This window comes from Durio zibethinus, chromosome 13 (genome assembly GCF_047325235.1).
Source record: "Durio zibethinus cultivar Kanyao isolate XHJ-2024 chromosome 13, ASM4732523v1, whole genome shotgun sequence".
In the NCBI taxonomy this organism is placed as follows: Eukaryota; Viridiplantae; Streptophyta; class Magnoliopsida; order Malvales; family Malvaceae; genus Durio; species Durio zibethinus.
The window spans coordinates 19,811,891-19,833,457 of NC_143174.1; the positions used below are offsets into that span (position 1 = coordinate 19,811,891).

At 31.7% G+C, this 21,567-nt stretch overlaps 2 protein-coding genes and 1 pseudogene across 3 annotated transcripts; 2 read left to right on the top strand and 1 right to left on the bottom strand.

Annotated features, from left to right (window-relative positions):
* Positions 1-7,178: 7,178 nt before the first annotated feature.
* Positions 7,179-9,782, bottom strand: LOC111304097 (Ribosomal protein S5 domain 2-like superfamily protein). The gene is made up of 8 exons (XM_022900615.2): positions 9,469-9,782; positions 9,267-9,380; positions 9,079-9,179; positions 8,968-8,988; positions 8,534-8,606; positions 8,379-8,446; positions 7,930-8,062; positions 7,179-7,561 (listed from the first exon to the last, which is right to left on the bottom strand). The coding sequence occupies exons 1-8, from the start codon at positions 9,572-9,574 to the stop codon at positions 7,449-7,451; spliced, it is 729 nt and encodes a 242-aa protein (XP_022756350.2). The 5' UTR covers positions 9,575-9,782; the 3' UTR covers positions 7,179-7,448.
* Positions 9,783-13,229: 3,447 nt separating this feature from the next.
* Positions 13,230-15,085, top strand: LOC149515397 (uncharacterized). Its single transcript, XM_089742430.1, has 4 exons — positions 13,230-13,304; positions 13,457-13,573; positions 13,687-13,866; positions 14,822-15,085. Exons 1-4 carry the CDS (start codon positions 13,230-13,232, stop codon positions 15,083-15,085), a joined length of 636 nt encoding a protein of 211 aa, XP_089598556.1.
* Positions 15,086-19,126: 4,041 nt separating this feature from the next.
* Positions 19,127-21,237, top strand: LOC111302538 (putative glycosyltransferase At5g03795; annotated as a pseudogene). The gene is made up of 4 exons (XR_016326877.1): positions 19,127-19,269; positions 19,368-19,498; positions 19,714-20,062; positions 20,532-21,237. The product of XR_016326877.1 is annotated as a putative glycosyltransferase At5g03795 (transcript).
* The last annotated feature ends 330 nt before the right edge of the window (positions 21,238-21,567 follow it).

A 21,567-nucleotide genomic window follows, 5' to 3' on the forward strand; every position in this document is an offset into this window, starting at 1 on the left:
TTTGTTTAGAGGAGCATTTTGTGTTGAGATTTGTAAGACTTTCGAGTGTAATCTCTAAATTCTCTGGGTAATATTTGTAAGTTCTCTAGGCAGAATGTTTAAATTTTTAAAGTTGTTGAGATTTTGTTTAAAGAAGCATTTCAAGATGAGAATTATAAAATGGTGAGGCCTCTATTTAGAGAAGCCTTTATATTTTTTAAAAGTTGCTGAGCCTCTATTTAGAGGAACCTTTTATATTTTTCAAAAGTTATTAAGCTTTTATTGAGAGAAGCATTTTATATTTTTTAAAAGTTGTTGAGCCTCTATTTAGATGAGCTTTTTATATTGTTCAAAAAGTTTGATTTTTTGTTTAAAAAAGTATTTTAAAAAAAACAACAAAAAAGCAAAAAAAAAAAAAAAAGTCAAGTTGATTGTTTGGATATGTAGGCTATTTACATCTTTACGCAATTTTTATTTTACAAAAAATGCCTAAAAATGCGCAACTATAAATACTCCATTTTATCTAAAGTTAATTTTGTAGGGTTCGACTTGGTTTTTATTAAATTACCAAAAAAAAAGAAAAGAGTTTGATTTAGTATGAAGTCTAGTGTTCTAATTGAAAAGGGGAATGTATTGATTTAAAAGGTAGACTTGGATTAAAAATCCAAAGTTGAATTTTATTAGGAGATTCAAATGAAGAAAACATTTTCCTGTTATAATTTGGATTAAAGGCCTATAAAAATACCCCATTAGGATGAAATGAAATAAAAAAAAGCAAAAAATTCATAATAGAGTCAACAAGAGAGTTAGTAAGCAAGCAAGCAAAAACCGTGGGTTAATTGGTATGAAGTTTCTCGCAATATTATTTCCTTGATGATTTTTTTTTAGAAAAGTTGTTATTTAGACTTTAGGATTAGTTAGGAATTAAAAAAGGTTTAGATTTGGGGAAAACGAAAAAATAAAAAAAAAAACAATTTTCTTTTTTTCTTTTGGATTTTTTCTGGAAAATTTTGAGATTTTTTTGGTTAGGTTCAATTTTTCGAACACTTTTTTGGTGACTTTTTTCCAACTTTCAAAATTTTCTGTCGTGATCTAGGTTTGCCTAAAGTTTTTGACCGATGTTCAAACCAGTTTAGAAACAAGTCAAAAGTAAGTTTTCTAAAGAGAGAAAGCTAATCAGAAAAGTGAACCAAAAAAATTTTTGGTTTTTATACCTTTCCTAAACGGCACCATTTTGGCCTAAAAGAATTTTGAAGTCCCGCTCCTAACTCATTTGCAACTCGCGCATGGACCCAAAGTAAAGTCTGACCCATTCGCATGATTTTCCTTTTCTATTATTTTTGTATTTTGATTTTTATTTCTTTCTTTTCTATTTTGATTATTTAGTTATTTATTTCTTTATTATTTATTTATTGTAATATTTATATATTTGTTTAATTAATTTGTTAAATAAAATAAATAATTAGGGATGAATAAAATTTCGACCATTGATGAAATTTTAAGCAAGTTACGGGCATATAATTTTTTAAAAAAATTTTTAAATGAGAAAAAATTTTTTAAATTCAATCAAGGCATTGGAGGATTTAGCAATTAATCTCAATTATAAGAAATTTTTTTTATTTTTAATTTGGAAAATTAAAATTGGGAATAAATTATGATGATTTTATGATTGATTAAATTGTAGTTATGATTATTGTATTTTATTGATTTGTATATTTTATTGAATTGTGTATATTACTATGTATTTTTTTCATAAAATGTTTAATAAATCTAACAACGGAGCATTTTCAAGGAAATGGGCATGTTACTTGAATACTCTTAAAAAGAGGAATATTTTTAGAGGATTGACCAAAGTGTTAGGAAAACCTAAAAATATATCCAATATTTAAATATTTAAATTTAAAAAAACACATAAAATAAATATTAGGAAAAAGTTAGGACCATTGAATTAAGGCTAAAAAAATAATGTGAGATCAATTAGTACCTTTTAGGATGGGTATTGTATGGGTGCTATAACCTTCTCTACATGTATTCAAACTCTCGAACCTAGTTTTGTTTAGAATACCAGAACTTATTCTTTTCATGGACCTTTAGTCAAACTTAGGACCTCCTTAGAAGGGATAAATTCACTTAAGCGACCAATCACACCTAAGTAAAAAAAATATTAGTGGCGACTCCATGTTTTGTGTTTAATAGGTTAGTTTTAGGACTTACACGTTATGACACATGTGATGCAAGATTTTCATTATGGTTAAGACAATTTGTAAGTTTAGAGCATTATACCATATATGAATATGAAATATATTTTCATATAAATTTAAACAATGATTAATTTTAATATTTTACAATTAGATTGGTTAAAGAGCAAAATGACGAAATTGATTGTCGTCTGGTTGAGATAACTTATGGCCCTGGATGCTTGGTTAAGTGTTTCAAAAGCTACTTTGAGAATGGTTTTAAGTTTCATATAGCTAATAATGGCCAAACTCGTAAGACGATGAATTATAAGGTATGTGTGAAAAAAAGTTGTTACAATGATTATAAGCGTGACTTTTATGGTATCTTGAAAAATATCATTGAGTTAGAGTACTTTGGAATAAGGAATAAAGTTATACTTTTTAAATATCATTGGTTTGACATGGAGAAAGGTGTATGGGTAGATCCTCATTATGATCTTGTTGAAATTAAACACAGTTTAATGTTTGCTAGCAAAGAACCACTTATCTTAATTGAGCAAGTACATCAAGTTTCCTATACAAACTATCCTTTTAGAAGAAAAGATTAAAAATATTGGTGGGTAGTGTTCAAAACAAAAGCCAAGAGTACATATCAACTTAGTAATATTAATAGAGATGAAGAAAAAACAACTTATTCAAATAAAGATGTGTACCAAAAAATTGAAGTTTTTATTCCATGAAAAATTATTATCTCAAAAGAACTTGATAATCCTACAATCCTTATTGTTGGTGATTATGAATGTATAGCTTTATTATAAGAGATTTGAAAAGAAAAAAAAATGAAAAAAAGAAAAAAAAAAAGAAAAAGATGATGAAAATAATGATGATGATGTGACGCTTTTAATCTCACATTAGAAGAATATGTGAATATAGTATGATACATATATAAAGATTTAAACCAAAATCTGTAAGGTACCTTTTGTAAGATAAAACTATGAGAATTTTAGTCAAAACGAACAATACCTAGCAGGTTGGGTGTGAGTTTCCACAAATGGTATCAAAACGGCTATCAATCAATAGGCATTAAGTGATACATTAAGTGCTACACGATGTGGAGTTACCTTTAGAATCTCAATATTTGGTGTGATCTTGGTCCTGTGATTAAACTCAACTTGACAAGGCCGTCAAGTTTTAAGGAGAAAGATTGTAATACCTCTAATTCTACATTGAAAGAATGTATAGATATGGTATGATATATATATAAAAAAAGAGAGATCTAAACCCCAATCTGTAAGGTGCCTTTCATAGGACAAAACCTTGAGACCTTCAAGTCAAAGCGGATAATACCTCACAAGTTGGATGCAAGTCTTCATAGATGATGATGAAGCAAAAGATGATGATAATGATGATGAAACAAATGAGTTTGCTTATTCTAGTAATGATTGATGTATTTAGTGTAACTTTTAATGTTATATATAATATTTATTTGATTTGGTGAATATATGTAACATTAAATATAATATTTGTTTTGGCCTATTTTAATTATAATAGTTTATATGCTTATTTTATAGTTTTTGCTTAATTCATCTAATGTTGAAATAACATAATATTAAATATGTTTGTTTTTTCTGTGTTTTTAGAATACTTATGGAATGTTTTTGTTCTATATGATAGTTATAATGGGACATAGTGGAAAGAGCTTTAACACTTGAGGTGGATATGTAGCAAGATCAATCAAAATGATACATGAATCGAGTCATCTTCAGCACCAATAATAAATGATCTACCTATTGGGTCATCTATAGCACTAATAATAAATGATCCTCAAACAGACCATGAAGTCAATCCATCACTCATTGATGAACCACTTATTAAGAAGTCAATAAATGGCAATCTTAAAGAAAAAGAAATGATAACAAGACAGAGGACTAAAGGGCAAACAAAGGTTTACCTTTGCCTATAGATTTAGACAAGTGAATGTGAATTACTTCGATAGAAATTATGAGATATACTTTTTACTATTAATTTTTTCTTATCGTTATATTTTTTAAAACAATACGTGCAGTTTAATTAATCTTAGTAACAAATGGATATTGATAGTCGTTTTGAGCAATAATTGGTTAACTTTACCATTTCAAACATAATTCAAGAGAATTTTATTGGTATTTAGCCGACATGGGTTAAAGTTCCTACTTTAGTGAAGAATTTAATGTTTGATAAATCTAAAATAGTAATTGGACATTTCTTTTTTACATATATTTATTTTATTTGAATGAAAAGTTCATATTCATGTTAACTGCTTATTATACTCTTATTTATTACGTTAGGAACAATGTTAGTAGGTTGAATTAGATAATGCTCTAGTTCAATGTGCATAAAACAATATTTTCAAGAATCGATTGAAAGACTTGTTGTCAAACGGGAAAGAATTAACGATGAAAGAGCATGGAGTTGATAACATCATACATTGTAGAGGGATGGAACAGAGGTGGATCATTGCTTCGATTTGGGATACTCTTATTAAGAATATATAGAGCACTCTAAAGTGACAAATATATTCGCCAAAGCCAAAGCAAATCATCGAACACAAAAAAAAAAGTATTACGAAGCACATTGGTGGTTTGATTGCATTTTCTGGTCATAGAACATGAATGGTATGATATTTTTTCATGAATTATTTTTATCATCACATTTCAATTTTATATAAATTGCATTGTTAAATATTTCATTGAATATGTCTCTAAATGAATACAATCAATTGAGATGCAACAAGAACCCACATTTAAAGAATGTTCAATCGCACTTATAAACATTTAGAAGAACATGGTGATTTCATTAACATGTCCAAAGTTGTCAGTGTATGTGACTTTGTAATGACTTTGTTAATGCTTTCAAGTTGCCTTGCTTTATTGAACTAGATAATGTCTTGTGTGTAATGAGATACATATATTGAAATTATCAGATGGGTTAAAGCTACAGGCTATGGCTTTAGATTTTCAAATAGATCTAAGTAGCTACTTTACTCCAGTCAGTCCGATGTTGTAGCAACATCTAACTTAATTTGTGATTTATCATTTGTACCTCTTCAACCTTAGATACAACAACAAATTGACGAGTTAAGGCCTAAGCTAAAGGTTAGGCTTAGGTTTTTCTTGAATCAGATTATACAATTGATGGGGTGTAGACAATTTCCTTTAACACAATCAAATGTAACTTCTAAACCTGATGACAATAATGTAGATTCAAGATAAGAAGATATAGGATAATGACATGTTTTTTAGAACTTGTATTATGATGATTTTGGTTGTTTTCAAATACTATTTTATGGTTTTCAACTTTATAATTTGGATTGTTTTAGAATTTCAATGGATTTGAACTTTATGATGTGAATTTAACTTTATAATATGTAGATTTGATCTTTATGCTTTTAATGACTAATAGATAAATAATAGACTTTTAAAAGAATCACATATGTTTTATTTTTAATTTAAAGGTTTCTTAAATAATTACAAAAGGAATTAATCAAATTATCGATAAAATTTAGATTTTACTTTTGGATTTTATCAAAGTAATTCTCAATTTATTGATGAAAATCAACCTTTACTAATGGATTACCAAACAATTACCGATGAACTACCTACAAATTACCTACAGATTATTATCAGATTTTTGACAAATTACCTACAAATTACCCATGAATTACTTATAGATTACTGATGAAAATCATCCTTTACTAACGGATTACCAACCATTTATTGACAGATTATTTATGGATTACCAATGAAATTTTATCTTTTTCAATTAAATTTTATGGCTTTTTTTAAAATAATATTTACTAATAGAATAATTATATTACCGATGGAATTTTAAATTTACCGACAAAATGTTATTATCAACTCACTTATTATTGACAAAAAATTTCAATTGGTAAATATTTTACTAACAAAAATTAATCTTATACTGACAATTTTTTATTGGTAATACCCTAATTTCTATAGTGTATTTGCACAACAAGTTTAAGTTCTTTATTTTTGACTTGGAACAAGAATACCGCAATAATTATAATTTTTTTTTGTTTATTTCTACAATTAATAAATAATAATTTTATAAATAACATTTTATTAAATTAAAATATAATTATGAAAATAGTAATTCATCACTTATCTATAAGTATTTGGGATATTTTAAAATTTACAACAGATGAGAATTTTTATTACTTAAAATCAAGTGATTATAATATTTTCTTTTTCATCACTCATCTTCGTTTCAATGTGTTATTTATGTAATATAAATCAATTTGTAATTTCAATTGATTAAAACAAAAAGTGCCTACTTATTTTATGCGTGTAAAACATTTTTGTAGTGAAATTTCTTACCATGGTCCATATTGTATAATGAATTTTATGCATTTTTTCACCGTACTTGCTCTATGTCATCATCAATTTCAACTATAGTGTTGCATTCTTTGCAAGCATACCAAGGTTTCTATGAAAGGAAATTAAATTTTATAGTATTCCAAAATAACAATTTGATAGCATTAAAAATTATAATTGTTTTTTTTTTATTATTATTTTTACATTTGTAGCTGCAAATGATATAGATCACTGATTTGTTTTAAAATAACTTTCGATTCTTCTATTTTCTTCTCAGACATTATGTTATCACATTTTTTACTTTTATAATAAGATATCCTAATAAATAAATTAATTTTTTACATTAATTAGTATAAAATCATAATTTTTAATTCTAGAATAAGAATATTAGAGTGCAATACATTTAAAGAAAATAAGAATTTATCATTCTCTTAATTTCTTTGCTTTTCTTATTGAAGATTAACCATGATGGACGAGATAATGAATGTGTCTAATTAGTTGATAGGCACCTGAAAAATATCCAGTAAGGAAATGATAAGTTTTAGAAAATTTAAACAATGTTAAAAAATTTAAGTTTATATATAGTTAGTAAATGATAAGTTTTAAAAATTTTAAGCAATAAGAATTTAGTAAAGGTAGGCTATCAATCTAAGATCAAAATTTATCCTCTTAGGAATATCACATTCATTAATCAACAACAGTACTGACAAGAACACGGGAAAATGGCAATATCACAATTCAGAAACAATCAGGGCAGAAACTAAATTCTTTACATTAAGTTTCTAACACAATTTGCTCAGAAAGGCTGTGAAAGTATGTAGGAATGAGAGCTAGAAATCAGAACAACAATGGCATGAAATCGCACAAACTGGTGTGATTCCGTAATTGGGATTTATATGCCTGAAACTCCTATTCACAGTCACCCAGCTTTAGATGTATCAGTTGAGTGCTGTTGCAAGCTCCTCCTGAGAAAATCAGACAACTTGACACTCGCAGCACGCCCTCGGTCTAGACAGTAAAAATAATCATCCACTGGAACAAGAGTTCAAATAAGAATCTATTAGAATGAAATATGGCATCACACATGTTTCAAGCCCAACTAATACTTCAAGCAGCCAAAGACAAGATTGTAAAAGAAAAAACAAAAAGATCACAGTTGTTAAAACACCCTAATCACATCTAAGAAATACTTCAAAGGCAAGCAATTCTATTTAATCCAAGATGGTACTAGCATTTACCAAGTTCTTGCTCCATAATGGTAACCAGTGAAAATGATACATTCTATTTTGACAGCAACCTTATATTTCCATAAACATAACAATTTTTTCAATTACATGTGATTCCACAGCCACAAAGCAAAATTAATTTGGAAAGGATAGGCTAATAGACTGAAAAAGTACCTGACATTGTGCCATGAGTAACAGATGTAATAATCCCATGTTCTATGGGTTCACCTTGTACACTTAGTGATCCTTCAGGAAGGACTGAATGGACTGAGTTTGGGAAGACTAAATAAGCAAATGCCTTCATTTTCTGCTATTATGAAAGACAAGAACGTAAGAAGATAGGATAGAAACAAGATTTGTATCTGTTACACTCATGTCAGCAGCCAACTACTCTAGATTCATTTGTCTAAAGCTGCACTCAAATATTCCAGATGCCAGCTACTGCTGTCAAATTATAGTTTCAGTGCAGGATATTTGAATATCATTGGATAATTATCTAGGGGAGAATTTATACTCTTTTCTTTTCCTCTTTTTGGGGTTTAGAAGTTTCACACATGAGCTAAATTCTATTTAGAGAAGAAATTTATAAGAAAATAAATCAAAAAAAGGAATTCTGTAATAACCTGCTCTTCTAGCTTGGTGGGATCCAATATAACATATCCACTCTTGGCCACACAACAACATATTGCAACTGCACTATCCAGCATAAAATCAGTAAGAAATTAAGTACTAATTATTAATGAAAACTTGAATATGACCACATCTCTGCATTGCTTACTAGCAAGATGCTTCATAGGAATTCCTGCATCTACAAGGGCCAAACATGCTGCATTTATGGCACTAGGGAGAAGCTATATGAGATAATATCAAGGATTACCATGATATCGTCAAGAAGATGCATGATATATCTCTCACTATATACTATCAACATTGGTGTGGAGGGGGGGGGGGGGGGGGGACCAAACAATCACTGAACTATAATTTTAAGCAAAAGTTACTCATATGAAATCCCTAACATGAAGACTCTATGGGGCAGCATCATTGGCTCATTAGAATCATAGTTTTCTCTATGTAAATTCTAAGTGTATCCTAACATATATCAAACAAATATTACACTATAAACACTGGAAGCCTAATCTTTGGAAAGCTGCAAACTAGGGAACAATGAAATGAAGTTGTAAAACAAGAGTAAGGGAAATGCATAAAGGATACAGCACCGTCATCATTGACAACCTGCGACAGAAAACATAAAAACTCAATTTATGAACAATTCGACCATAAACAAAATGGATTTTTTTACAGAGAGTTAATCAAATAGCCTACCTGAATTATAATTGATGTTGTAGTATTTGGATTAACAGTCAAAATACAAATGCTCAGCAGAGTTCTCTTCAATATCATCTCATATTCCTTTTCCTGTTTCCCTAAAAGCCAATGGAGATATTCCGGAAAATTCCCAACGTACCACACTTCAAACGCAAGAATAATTAAAAGGGGTTTTAAGAAATTACCTGTTTGTCCTGTTTTAGGCTTCCAAATAACTTCAATGCAAGCTTTCTCAGGGTTCTCATTCTTTTTAGTTCCAGCTTTCGGCCCATAAACAGCAGCAAGTACTTTCGTGTCTCCTAATTAAAATAAAAAAAAAAAAAAGCAAACAGATTTATAATCGAAATACTATGATTTCCCAACAAAACTTTTTATAAGAGGAAGTACCTTGAGACCAACTGGCAGAGCCATGAGCACGATGGAGAATGTTTCGAGAACAGGCGAGAGGTCTCAACTGGTTCTGAGTGCGTCCGTCTTCTCTATCGACCTCCATTGTTCTATCTCTCTCAATAAACAAGCTTGTTTATCTCGAATTTTACTTTAATTAAGTAGAGATTAAGGAAATGGAATTTCGAATTGCACACACGTCCAACTGCGAGAAAATTTTGTTGTTTGTAGAATTAGGGTTACGGATTTAGAATTTGGGTTTTTTTTTGGTTAGCCGCAACGCGTCGGGCGGTCGGGCAACGGGTCAACGGAGATAAATATTCGACGTGGTTAAAAGTTTTTTAATATGGGTAAGCTATGAACCGGATTGATTTTAAAATATCGAAGATCAAAATTAATTTAAAAAAATCAAATCAATTAACGTATTTTTAATAATGAAAAATAACTGAACTAAAGTCGATGAAAAAGTCAAAATTTTTTATCATTCTTTTATCATTAAAATTGAACAATAATTTTATAATAATTTTTACTTAATAAATCTCAATTTATAATTTTGTTATTAATATCTTATTTTTATTTTAAAATATAAATAAAAATATTTATATATTTTTTATATTATATAATATATTTAAAATTTGATTAAAATAAATTAATTTTGATTATTAATTTTAAAAATAAAAATTAATTGAATTAATTAATTCAATTATTTTATTGATTAAATTATTTTACTTAATAAATCATTATCTAAATCAAATTAATTATAATTTAATCGAATTCAATTGACTGTGGTTCTTATTGGCAACGCTTATGCTCACTAGTTAGAACTTTGGCAAGTGAAAACATGAAAAAGGAGGCATGTGGGGAAAAGCGGAAACAAATTCCTACAGTTTCGTCCACTTATTGATTAATCAGAGTGTCTCCTGTATTTGTAAAATGAAGATAAAACAAGAAAACTGAAATATGGGAATTTTCTTTTTTATCGTTTTCCATCGAAACAAACAGAATTTAAGAATCCGCATGGACAAGCAGTAAAAATTTAAGCCTATAATCACGCAAATCAAACCTCAATGGGCCTCAGAGATACAGGAAAACCAGTAGGGCTTCCTTTGTTTCTTGGTATGGTACTTATTACAAGGAATCAGCAGCAGGTTCGAATCTTTCCTAGAAAACTCATTTGCCGGTCCATGTTACAGGTTAGAGTAAAACAAAAAAAAAAAAAGGCCACTAGCCCAACAAGGAAGTCCAGTCCAGTAGTCATTGGTCGTTTAGTTTTGGGGATGTTTAAAAGTTGGTTAAGAATACCTCAGTAATGTTATTATCAAAGTGATTAGTTGTGGGAGAATTAGTTATATAATGTTGAGTCGTGGAGAGTATTAAGGAGGATGCCATCGTTGTATGCAGATAATTTTCATTTTCTAAAATTCAAGAATATTCCTCTTCTCCCTTCTATCTTTTTTCTTTTATCTCTTTTTTAGCTCATTCTTTGCATTTCACTATTTATTCCTCATTCTTATTAGTTGGTCGTATCATTGGTATCAAAGCCAGTGGTTCTGGCCTGGTTGACGGAGTCTCGACGTGGTTACAGAAAAAGTGGGTCATCTTCAAAAGGAGGTCGACAAAACTGATGCCAAGTTAGAAGCTGCTGCTAAGATCCAGGAGAAATTGAGTGTGGATATACAGTTGGGTATGGAGAAAATGGAGGCACGACTAAAAAAGATGTTTGACCAACTGGCTACAAGCTTGAAAGGATCCCAAAAAGGAGCAGAGATTAATGAATCTTGAGAGGAAGTTTCTTCCGTGGCCAAACTAAAGGAGATCTAGGATGTGAGTACCACCAAACAGTTTACATCTCAGATGGACCTTCCCTTACTTCCTAGAACACATACCAAGTAATCCAACCTTGAATGCCCCCATTTTGATAGAAGAAATTTCATAGGTTGGCTGCTTAAAATCGAATAGTTCTTAAAGGCATATCATACCCGAAAGCATGACAAGGTCAGGATTGTGATGATGCATCTAGATGAGAAGGCTCTTCAATGGCACTAGCATTATGTGAAGAGTAAAAGTAAATTTACTGATCTTCTTTGGCACCAGTATGTGACTGAATTGCAATCTAGATTTAATGAAAATTAATTCACAAATCCTATGCTTAAACAGGCTAGTTTACAACAAACTCAAATCGTAGAGGAGTACTATGATGAGTTTAAAGGATTGTTGAATATGATACAATTGTCGGATGATCATGGTTTTAGCATATTCATTAGCAATCTAAATCTAGAAATATCTATGTCTGTCAGAATATTTTATCTAAAAACCTTGACACATGCCTACAATCTAGCCAAACAAATGAAGTCACTACTATTTAACTTACCTTTTACACCTTACAAAAATTCCTTGCCAACTTCTTCTTTACAAAACCAGGTGCATGACCCTTCTAAACCATCTTACTCCCCTTTATTACCTACACCAAAGTCCTTTTACTTAAGCTATAGCCAACCTGCTAAGTATGCGACACCAATTAACACTTATAAACCAAATAGTATCAAACTGAAGCCGATCTCAGCTAAGAGCAATAAACTTATTGTTAAAGATGAAAGGGATGAAAGGAGGAAAAAGGGGTTGTGTATGTGGTGTGGAACCAAGTTTTTATCAGGCCATAAATGTATTTGATTTCAGTTGTATCAGTTACTGGTGGATGAAAGGGTGAATCCATTCAATGAGCAGGAAGAATTTGTGGGCTGTTTGAAGTCTCTAGATGAAACAAATCCTAACTTGTTTGAAGGAGTGAATAGACCCACCATATCGTCGCATGCCTTAAATGGTAAAGTAGGCCCACAGACTATGAGAATGCAGGGTAAAGTAAAATATCAGTCTTTAGTGATTTTGGTGGACTCATGAACCACTCATAATTTTTTGGACCAAGCTATAGCTAAAAAGCTGGAGTGTAAAGCTTCGCCTATAGAAAGTGTAAAGGTAACAATGGCTAATGGGGATTAGCTGCTAGTCACTCAACTCTGCAAGGGTATCACTTAGCAAGCTCAAAGACTACTTTAGTGTACTGACTTCCTAATTTTACCTTTGAGGGGTTGTGACGTAGTGTTAAGGGTTCAATGGTTGCAGACACTAGGTCCCATTGTGTGGGATATTACTAACCTTACTATGCAGTTTGAAATGGGGGCAGTTGAGTACAGCTTACAAGGATTGATGGAAAGAAAGAACCAGGTAGCTACTAAGAAATAGGTAGCCAAGCTGAATTTGAATCATAACAGTGCTTGCTCGATATGTTAATTGGTATACAAGCAACTCAAATGTCGCAAGCTACCTGTGACCCTAAAATGAAACTTGAGTTACCAATAGAGCTATAGGAGTTGTTGACTATTTTTCATATGCTATTTGAGCTGCCTCAGGGGCTACCACCAAAGAGAACTCATGACCACAAAATACCCTTGAAAGATGAATCAGCTATTCGAATCAAAGCATATAGATATCCTTTCTTTCAAAAAATTGAGATTGAGAAGCTCGTTGAGGAAATGAAAAAGTCTGGCATTATTAAGGACAACACTAGTTCCTTTGCATCCTTAATGGCCCTAGTGAAAAAGAAGGATGGTTCATGATGGCTGTGTATCGATTATGGGCAGCTCAACAAGTTCACAATCAAGGATAAATTTTCTGTTCCTCTAATGGAAGAGCTCTTGGATAAATTGACACGTGCTAGTTGGCTTTCAAAGCTTGATCGTAAGTAAGGATATCACCAGCTACGCATGGCTGAAGATGACATTTATAAGACCGCTTTTAGAACTCACCAGGGTCATTATGAGTTCTTGATATGCATTTTGGTCTAACTAATGCACCATCCACATTTCAAAACGTTATGAACAACATTTTCTAGCCTTATCTATGAAAATTGGTACTGGTCTTCTTTGATGACATTTTGGTGTACTCTGCTAACTGGAAAATTCATTTGAAGCATTTTCAACTGGTGTTTCAGGTATTAGGGAAGATTCAGTTTTATATGAAGCTGTTTAATTATGAATTTGGTGCGACTAGAATTAAATACTTGAGGCATGTAATCAGCCAGCAAGGTGTGGCCATGGATGATAAAAAGGTTGTTAAAATGTTAGACTGGCCAATCCCAAGTAACATTAAGGAATTGAGAGGCTTCTTAGGTCTGACGGGCTACTACCAACAATTTATCAAAAACTATGGTTCAATTGCCAGCCTTCTGACAACATTATTAAAGAAGAATTTTTGTGGAGTGAAGCTACTACAAAGGCTTTTAAGCAGCTGAAAAAGGCTGTAGTAACAGTACATGTACTAGCATTACCTGACTTCAATTCTACGTTTGTGGTGGAGTTTGATGCGTCTAATGTTGGCATTGGAGCTGTCTTAAGTCAAAATGTAGACCTATTACCTATTTCAGCAAGGCATTGTCTCTCAAACATCAGTCTCTTTCTGCTTATTAAAAAGAGATGCTGGTTATACTAAAGGCTGTGAAGAAATGGAATTCATATCTAATAAGTAAACGATTCTAGATCAAAACAGACCATAAAAGTCATAGATTTCTTTTGCATCAGAAGACTCATACTACAGCTCAGTAGTTATGGATAGCAAAAATGGTGGGGTATGATTTCAAAGTGATCTTCAGAAAGGGTGTAGCTAACAAGGCGGCTGATGCATTTATCAAGGAAGTCTGCAACTATGTTATGTGCCATGACAGTGATTTATAGTAGATTATTGGAAAGAATTAAGCACTCTTAGGTAGAAGATCCAAACATTATCAAAATACTTCATAAGGTACAGAAGGTTAAGGATTCTACTTCTAAGTACACATGGCAGAATGATCAGCTAAGAAGGGAAAGAAAATTGGTAGTTGGGAAGGATATTGAATTGAGGCAAGATTTGTTAAGTTATTTTCATGATTTAACGGTTGGATGGCATTCAAGCATGGAAGCAACTATGAAAAGTTTAGCCAATGTTATATATTGCAAGGGTATGAAAAAAGAAGTTCGTCAGTATGTAAGGCAATGTACAGTTTGCCAATGATACAAGATGGATACAACGGCCATGTCTGGGTTGTTGCAACCATTACCAATACCTGAGAAGGTATGGACTAACATTTCCATAGATTTCATTACAAGGTTGCCAAAATCTTTTAGCAAGGAAGTTATTATGGTGGCGGTGGATAGACCGAGCAAGTATGCTTATGTCATTGCATTGGCTTATCCATATTGAGCTTTCACAGTTGTTCAATCTAATTTGGACAGCATCTACAAGTTGCATCGTGTACCGCACAGTATAATGTCTGATCGTAATAAAGTGTTCACCAGACTTTTTTTGGTGAAATTTGTTCAAGTTACTTGGCACTGAGCTCAAGATGTCCACCGCTTGTCACCCTCAAACTGATGGCCAATCCAAGGTAGTCAATAGGTGTCTAGAGACATATCTCAGGTGCATGACCGAAGAGAGACCCAAGGATTGGTCAAAATGGCTTCCTTTGGCTGAATGGTGGTATAATACATGCCATCACATGTCAATACAAACTACTCCCTATGAGATTGTATATGGTCAACCTGCTCCTATACACATGCACCTTATTTGCCTGAAGATGCGAAGGTAGGAGAAGTAGACAGGAATTTAAAGGCTCGAGAGATAGCAATTCAACTCATGAAGTTCCATCTAAATAGGGCCAGGAATACAATAAAGCAATAAGCAGATAAACATCGTTTTGACACGCAATTCTATAAGCGTGACTATGTGTATGTCGAACTACAACCTTATAGGTAGATTTCAACTGTCAACTGAGCATGCCTTCAGCTTGCAGTAAGATTTTTTAGTCCCTACAAGGTGCTGTCACTAATTGGTCCTGTAGCTTATAGACTGGAGCTATCCTTACTGCCCGCATTCATCCAGTGTTTCATGTATCTCAGCTAAAAAAACATGTTGGGTAGAAACCAACACAATTTTAGTTGCTTTTACTCAATGAAGTGGGTTGTTAGTTAAAAAGCAAGTCTATAACCTTACTCGATAAGAGGATGAACAAGAGGAAGGGCAAACTGGTGAGAGATGTTGATCTATCAGAGTAATTGTTTTCCAAAAGACTCCACATGGGAAATTTTGTTAATCTACAGCAGAAGTTTCCTTCTTTTAACCCTTAAGGACAAGGATTTTCTACAAAGGAAGTGCAATTTTACAGGCCAGAGTAAAAAAATAAAAAGGGCCACAAGCTCGACAAGGAAGTCTAGTCCAATGGTCATTAGTTGCAGGGATGTTTAAAAGTTGGTTAAGAATACATTAACAATGCCATTATCAGAGTGATTAGTTATGGGAGGATTAGTTACAATGTGAGCTGTGAAGAGTTTTAAAGGGGGTTGCGATCATTGTATGCAGACAATTTCCATTTTCTAAAATTTAAGAATATTCCTTTTCTCCCTTCGATCTTTTATCTTTTATCTTCTTTCTTTTTCTAAGCTCATTCTCTGCATTTCACTATTTATTCTTCATTCTCATTAGTTGGTCGTGTTAATTCACTTCTATCCTCTAAAATATGCATTTAAATTTAACTCTTCATTCTTTTTCTTCATTGGGTTTATGTTTCTTGATTCCTTTGAATTAGGAAATTTCTTCTCTTTCTTTATTTCATTGTTCGTTTTGTTGCCCCTTTTAAGATGCTTGCCCGTATTGATTACCACTTTCTCTAGTAGTCTAGTTTATGGCTATTAAAGCAGAAGGCTTACCTTACTGATGGCTATTACACTTGCTCTAGTTTTAGGAGTTCAATATTTTAAACTTCCATACACTGAAGTTCTTACATCTCTCTTTGTTGTTGGCAAGAATGGCAGCTAATTTCCAACCGGATGGTCATCATCGAAGTCTGGGATGGTTGATAACGTGACACTTTCAAAGGGTTTAAACTCTACTCATACTTATGCAATTATGAGACAGAATAGTGTAGAGGTCTCAAATATAGACAAAGAAACTGCTCAAGGAAATGAATTTGAAGAGAAAGACAAGAATAACAAGAATGTTTATGTATCAAAAAGCAATGCAGGTTCAAATAATTCTTTTGGTTTATTATTTAATGGAGCTCCATCATACAAACTTATAGCACCAAATATAAGCTCCATGTTGGAGAATGGCGACAGTGTAGTAAATGGTCCTCTCGTACGTGCAGCGCCAGAACAGAATGTTATTAAAAATTATAATACTTCATCTAATAGTGGAAGCTTTGGTCATCATTTCGCACCACCTGCATCAACATGATAACTCCATAAAATAGAGTTATTTAAAATTGTTTCTAGTGCTTAATAAATGGTTTTTGCTTAGTTTTCAGCTAAATTATGATCTTTTTACTCCTAACGGGGCTTAATTTTTTGTTTTGTAGAAATCTTGAAGAAAAGAATGAATTTTGAAGAATCTTGATTGTTTTCAATCAATTTTGGATGATTCTTGATCATAATATAGATTCTTGAAATGTTCTCATCATGTTCTTGATGAATCTTGATTTTCTTGAAAATTGTGGAGTTGAAGAATGGGAAAAATATTCAAGATTGGTTTTGTGGAATTTAATGGAGTTGAATTTATGCAATCTTGAAGAAAAACAAAGAAAATTCATTCAAGATTCAAGTTAGGTATTATAATGGAGAGAAGAATTGTAATTTTGAGTGAATACAAGTTCATGATAACTTATATAGATACACATGTATGAGATAACTAATGAATGATATGACAGCAAGTCTTTTTTTATTGATTAAGAAAGATGACTTAAAAATGATGTGACATGATCAGGTGATAATTATAATTGGTTTTTCTACTTAGATTTGGATTTCCTATTCTTAGTAGGATTTGTTATACCTAATTCTACTGAGAGTAAGATTTGCATGAAGCTGTGAAAAGAGCATAGAATAGATGGCATTAAGGAAGAGTTCTACATGAAATGAAGCTATAGTTTTCTCCAAAATTTCAAATCAAGCCATGGACTACAAGAACCATTTAATATTGAAGGAAGTTTCCAGAAGTTTATACAACATAGCCGAATGCACTTTCTTTGGTATGCAAGATTTGGTTTTAAGCTTTATTTTATGCATGATTTGAGTTGATATATGATGGATATAATCTACAATACAAGAATGGTCTATAAGTTTTCTTTTTAAAAAGTTCTTGTTGAAGCTAATCATAATAAACATTCTTGAATTCAAGAGTTCTTGTTCAATCGAAAGTGTGCAAGCTACTTCAAGGTTCATCTTGACCAAACACTCTAGAGTTTTCTTAACTTATAAATACATCTTTTAGGTCTTGACAATGAGATACAAGGGATTGGGTTGACAAACCAACCTTATTAGCTATCTTAGATTTTTTTTTTTACTTTTCTTGCCTTCAAAACAAATTCAGTTTTAAGTTTCTTGGTTCTTTAAGTTTCTGTTTTGTTTAAGTTCAGTTTATGCACATTCTTTTCAAGTTTTAATTCAATTAAATTCTATTTAAAAAACCTTTTTTCAATTCGGTTTTGCATATATTTGATTGATATTAGGTTGAAGATTGATTTTGCAATCGGTTTTGGATCTTGATTTATAATTTGCATTTTTTGCTTTAATTTTTGTTTAATTGGTGCGGTTTGGCTACTGTTTTGATTTTAATCATTCAATTGCAAGTTTCAATTATATATAAGCTGTTGGTTAATGATTTTAGGCTTAGATTTAGTTTATGTTTATCCTTGCTTGCATATTTTGCATGTTTAGGGTTTTAATCTAGTTGATTTGCATAAGTTTTTGCATGTTACATTCAGTTTTCCTGTTCTGCTATTTAAATCAGTTTCTGTTTTGGTTTTTAGGTCGATTTTAAGTTTGATTGTTGCATCTTTAATATTGGTTCATATTCGGTTTAAGGTTACTTGATTAAAGTTTATATGCTTTGTATGAAATTAGGGTTTATTAGTTTCAGTTTTTACATATTGGTTTAATTTCGATTCTGTTTTGGTTTATTTTAATTTGATTGCATCTTCTTAGATTAACTTAAGTTTGATTATAGTTTAATTGCATGTTTTAATAACTGATTAGGGTTAGATAAGTTTAAATTAAATTTGTTTCAATCCTCTGTTGTTTAATTTAATTGGTATCGATTAGGTTTGTTTTAGTTTGGTAAGTTTAATTCTTACAATTCTGCATGTTATTGAGTTTGTTTAGTTTATATTATATTATATTTTTGTTTAATTGCTTTATATTGCTTTCCATTCTTATTAGTTTGATCAGTCTTGCATGTTTAATTGGTTAATTAGTTTTTGCATAGCTCTATAAGTTATAATCACTTGCTGTTGGCATTAGCTTTAGTTTGATTTCATATTAGTTTATGGTTATTGCATGTTTTAGATTTAATTTGCTTAGTTTATATTTTGTTTTACATATTTATTTGAATTCTCCAAGTATAGGTGTGAGTGAAATAATTTTGGTATTTATGATCTCATATACATAATCTTTGAGAAAACGATATTTTTCTTATCATTATATTATTTGTAAGATTCTGAGCACTCAACACTAATTGTTTCACCATCCATTCCGCCAGATACAAAATTAAGAAGCTCTATATCATCTTTGAACACATCATCAGTGGGCAAAAATACCACAGTTATGCTTAAAACGGATAAAGATCTCGATTTGCTCGATAACATTCCTTTTCCATCTGGAAATGTTTATTCTGAAAGTACAGTTCCTGCAGTAAGGGAGAAAGGATCCAAGAAGCCACCACAGATTGTTGTCTCAATATTTGAGATGAATTATCTGCTGCTGCAGAGTCATGCTTCACTCAGTAGTATGTATAGACTTATATCTGAATTGATCAGGTCGGCATTGAAGTCAATGCCAAATTCTTTTTAACTTACTTTATTTCCTGATATGTATTGCCTATAGGCGCCACCAAGGTCGTCAAAAGTACAACAGGAAGTAATTTTTGCAAAATCACAGATTCTACATGCACCTTTTATGGCAAATGATTCTGGACTTTACCCATGTCTGTATCGTAACGTTTCCATGTTTAAAAGGTATGCCTTGCTCCAAGTTTTGATAGGAGAATTCCCTTTTTTTTTTTTTCTTTCACTCAGTTTTGTTTTGTCAAATACATAAGAGAAGTTTATCCATCTCTGTTTTTTACTTTGTTGAAGACTAGGATGAATAATTGCCAATAATTGAGAAGCTTTGTCAACCCTATATGTTAAATACATTTGTTTCATTACTAAAAGAATGTTATAATTTGCAGAAGTTATGAACTTATGGACAGTATGCTCAAGGTTTACATTTATCAAGAGGGAGAAAAAGCCAATTTTCCATCAAGGAATACTGGAAGGAATATGTACATCTGAGGGATGGTTCATAAAGCTCTTGGAAGCTAATAAAAAATTTGTCAATAAAGACCCCAAAAAGCTCACTTATTTTACTTAGCATTTTTTTCGTGGTTGTTAGAATTAACACTTTATGTACGCAATTCACACAGTTGAAGCAACTTTATTAAGTACATGAGAAACTATGCGGACAAGATTGCAGCAGAACATCCTTTCTGGAACAGAGCCATTGGAGCCTATCATTTTCTTGTTGGATGTCATGACGGGGTATGCTTTTCCCATTCTTGTTTAAATTACCGTTCAGTTATACTTATAGGAAGCATCTTGACACCTCATTTATCGATATTACCCCGGCTTGTATAGTGTGCAATATTTAATGTTTTTCTTATATGCATAAATGGCTATCTGAAGGGATAGGAAGTTTGCTTCAAACATGATGGTTTGTTCACCTCATAAAATATAATTGATGATCTCCTACATGCATTTTCTTTTTTAGAGATAACATCTCTTTTCTAAGAGTTGGCTATGTTTCTAGTCATTATTATTTAATAAAGCATGAGAAACTTTTTTATGCTCAAACCTAAACGTTTCTAAAAGTTGAAAGACCATCAAACATAAAAAATGTATAGTTTAACATGGAATTGAAAACTACGTGGACAAATTATTTCACATTGCATTTTTAACTTTTATCCCCCCTTTTAAAATGGAAACTATCTAAGAAACTCTATGTTCTCAGTCTCCAGCTGAAACAAGGGAAAGTTTGCACAACAGCATCAGAGCACTTTGCATTGCTGATATCGAAGTTGGCTTCACCTTAGTTAAGGATGTTTCTCTTCCAGAAACATACGTAGGCAACCCTCCTTGCCACAGGCATATCCTTCGTTTCTTTGCAGGAAACATGCATGGTTATGTGAGACCAATTCTGTTGAACTACTAGGGAAAAGACTCTGACATGAAAATCTTTGGCCTCATGCTTCGTGATGGGCACCACAAACTATATTGAGCATATGAAAAGCAGTAAGTTATGCCTATGTGCAAGAGGTCACGAAGTGAATAGCCCACGAGTTGTAGAAGCTATATTCTATGAGTGCATCCCGGTTATAATATCTGACAACTTTGTGCCACCCCGTTTTGAGGTTCTAAACTGGGAATCATTTGCTGTTTTTATCTTGCAAAAGGATATTCAAAATTTGAAGAACATACTCCTTTCCATTTCAGAAGACAGGTATATGAAGATGCATAAAAGGGTGAAAATGGTGCAACAACATTTTCTCTGGCGTGCCGAGCCTGTAAAATATTATTTGTTTCATATGATTCTTCACTCCATTTGGTATGATAAGTGTTTTCCAAGTAAGAACCGCATAAAATTGTTGTTTCCTGTTCTGACTTGTTAAAACTTGCCTGCTTGTATAATTACTTTCATGTATAATATAGAGTTACCATCTGAGTAAAAACAGAGCAAATCTACTTGTTGATTTGCTTTTTAACAGATCTGTTAATCTGGGATTTTTTATTTTGGTTTCTTCCTCAGACAAACTTTGTTTCTCTCTTTTTTTTTTTTTTTTGATAAATTCATGAAAAACATCATAAATGGATACTTCGAAACGGCAGAAGATTTTCTGCTTTTATAATACCGGGTTTTTGTCATTGATATTTTCGATAAGGTCTAAGATTTTTTCTAGCTAAACGCAAAACTTTCCACCACGTGTCCCAACCGAACACTATCCAACGACGTGTCCCAACCGTCCGTTACATGGAAGTTAGTGCAGAGG

What these genes read in the sequence shown, in the direction of transcription:
- LOC149515397 (XM_089742430.1), top strand. Translation starts at nt 13,230, where the DNA reads ATGGCTGAAGATGACATTTATAAGACCGCTTTTAGAACTCACCAGGGT. An exon ending in AGTTCTTGATATGCATTTTG is followed by an intron (nt 13,305 to 13,456) that starts GTCTAACTAATG and finishes CTGGTGTTTCAG; the next exon opens with GTATTAGGGAAGATTCAGTT. An exon ending in GAGCTGTCTTAAGTCAAAAT is followed by an intron (nt 13,867 to 14,821) that starts GTAGACCTATTA and finishes AATTTGTTCAAG; the next exon opens with TTACTTGGCACTGAGCTCAA.
- LOC111304097 (XM_022900615.2), bottom strand. Translation starts at nt 9,574, where the DNA reads ATGGAGGTCGATAGAGAAGACGGACGCACTCAGAACCAGTTGAGACCT. An exon ending in TCCTATGAAGCATCTTGCTA is followed by an intron (nt 8,447 to 8,533) that starts GTAAGCAATGCA and finishes TGGATAGTGCAG; the next exon opens with TTGCAATATGTTGTTGTGTG. An exon ending in TACTCATGGCACAATGTCAG is followed by an intron (nt 7,562 to 7,929) that starts GTACTTTTTCAG and finishes CTCTTGTTCCAG; the next exon opens with TGGATGATTATTTTTACTGT.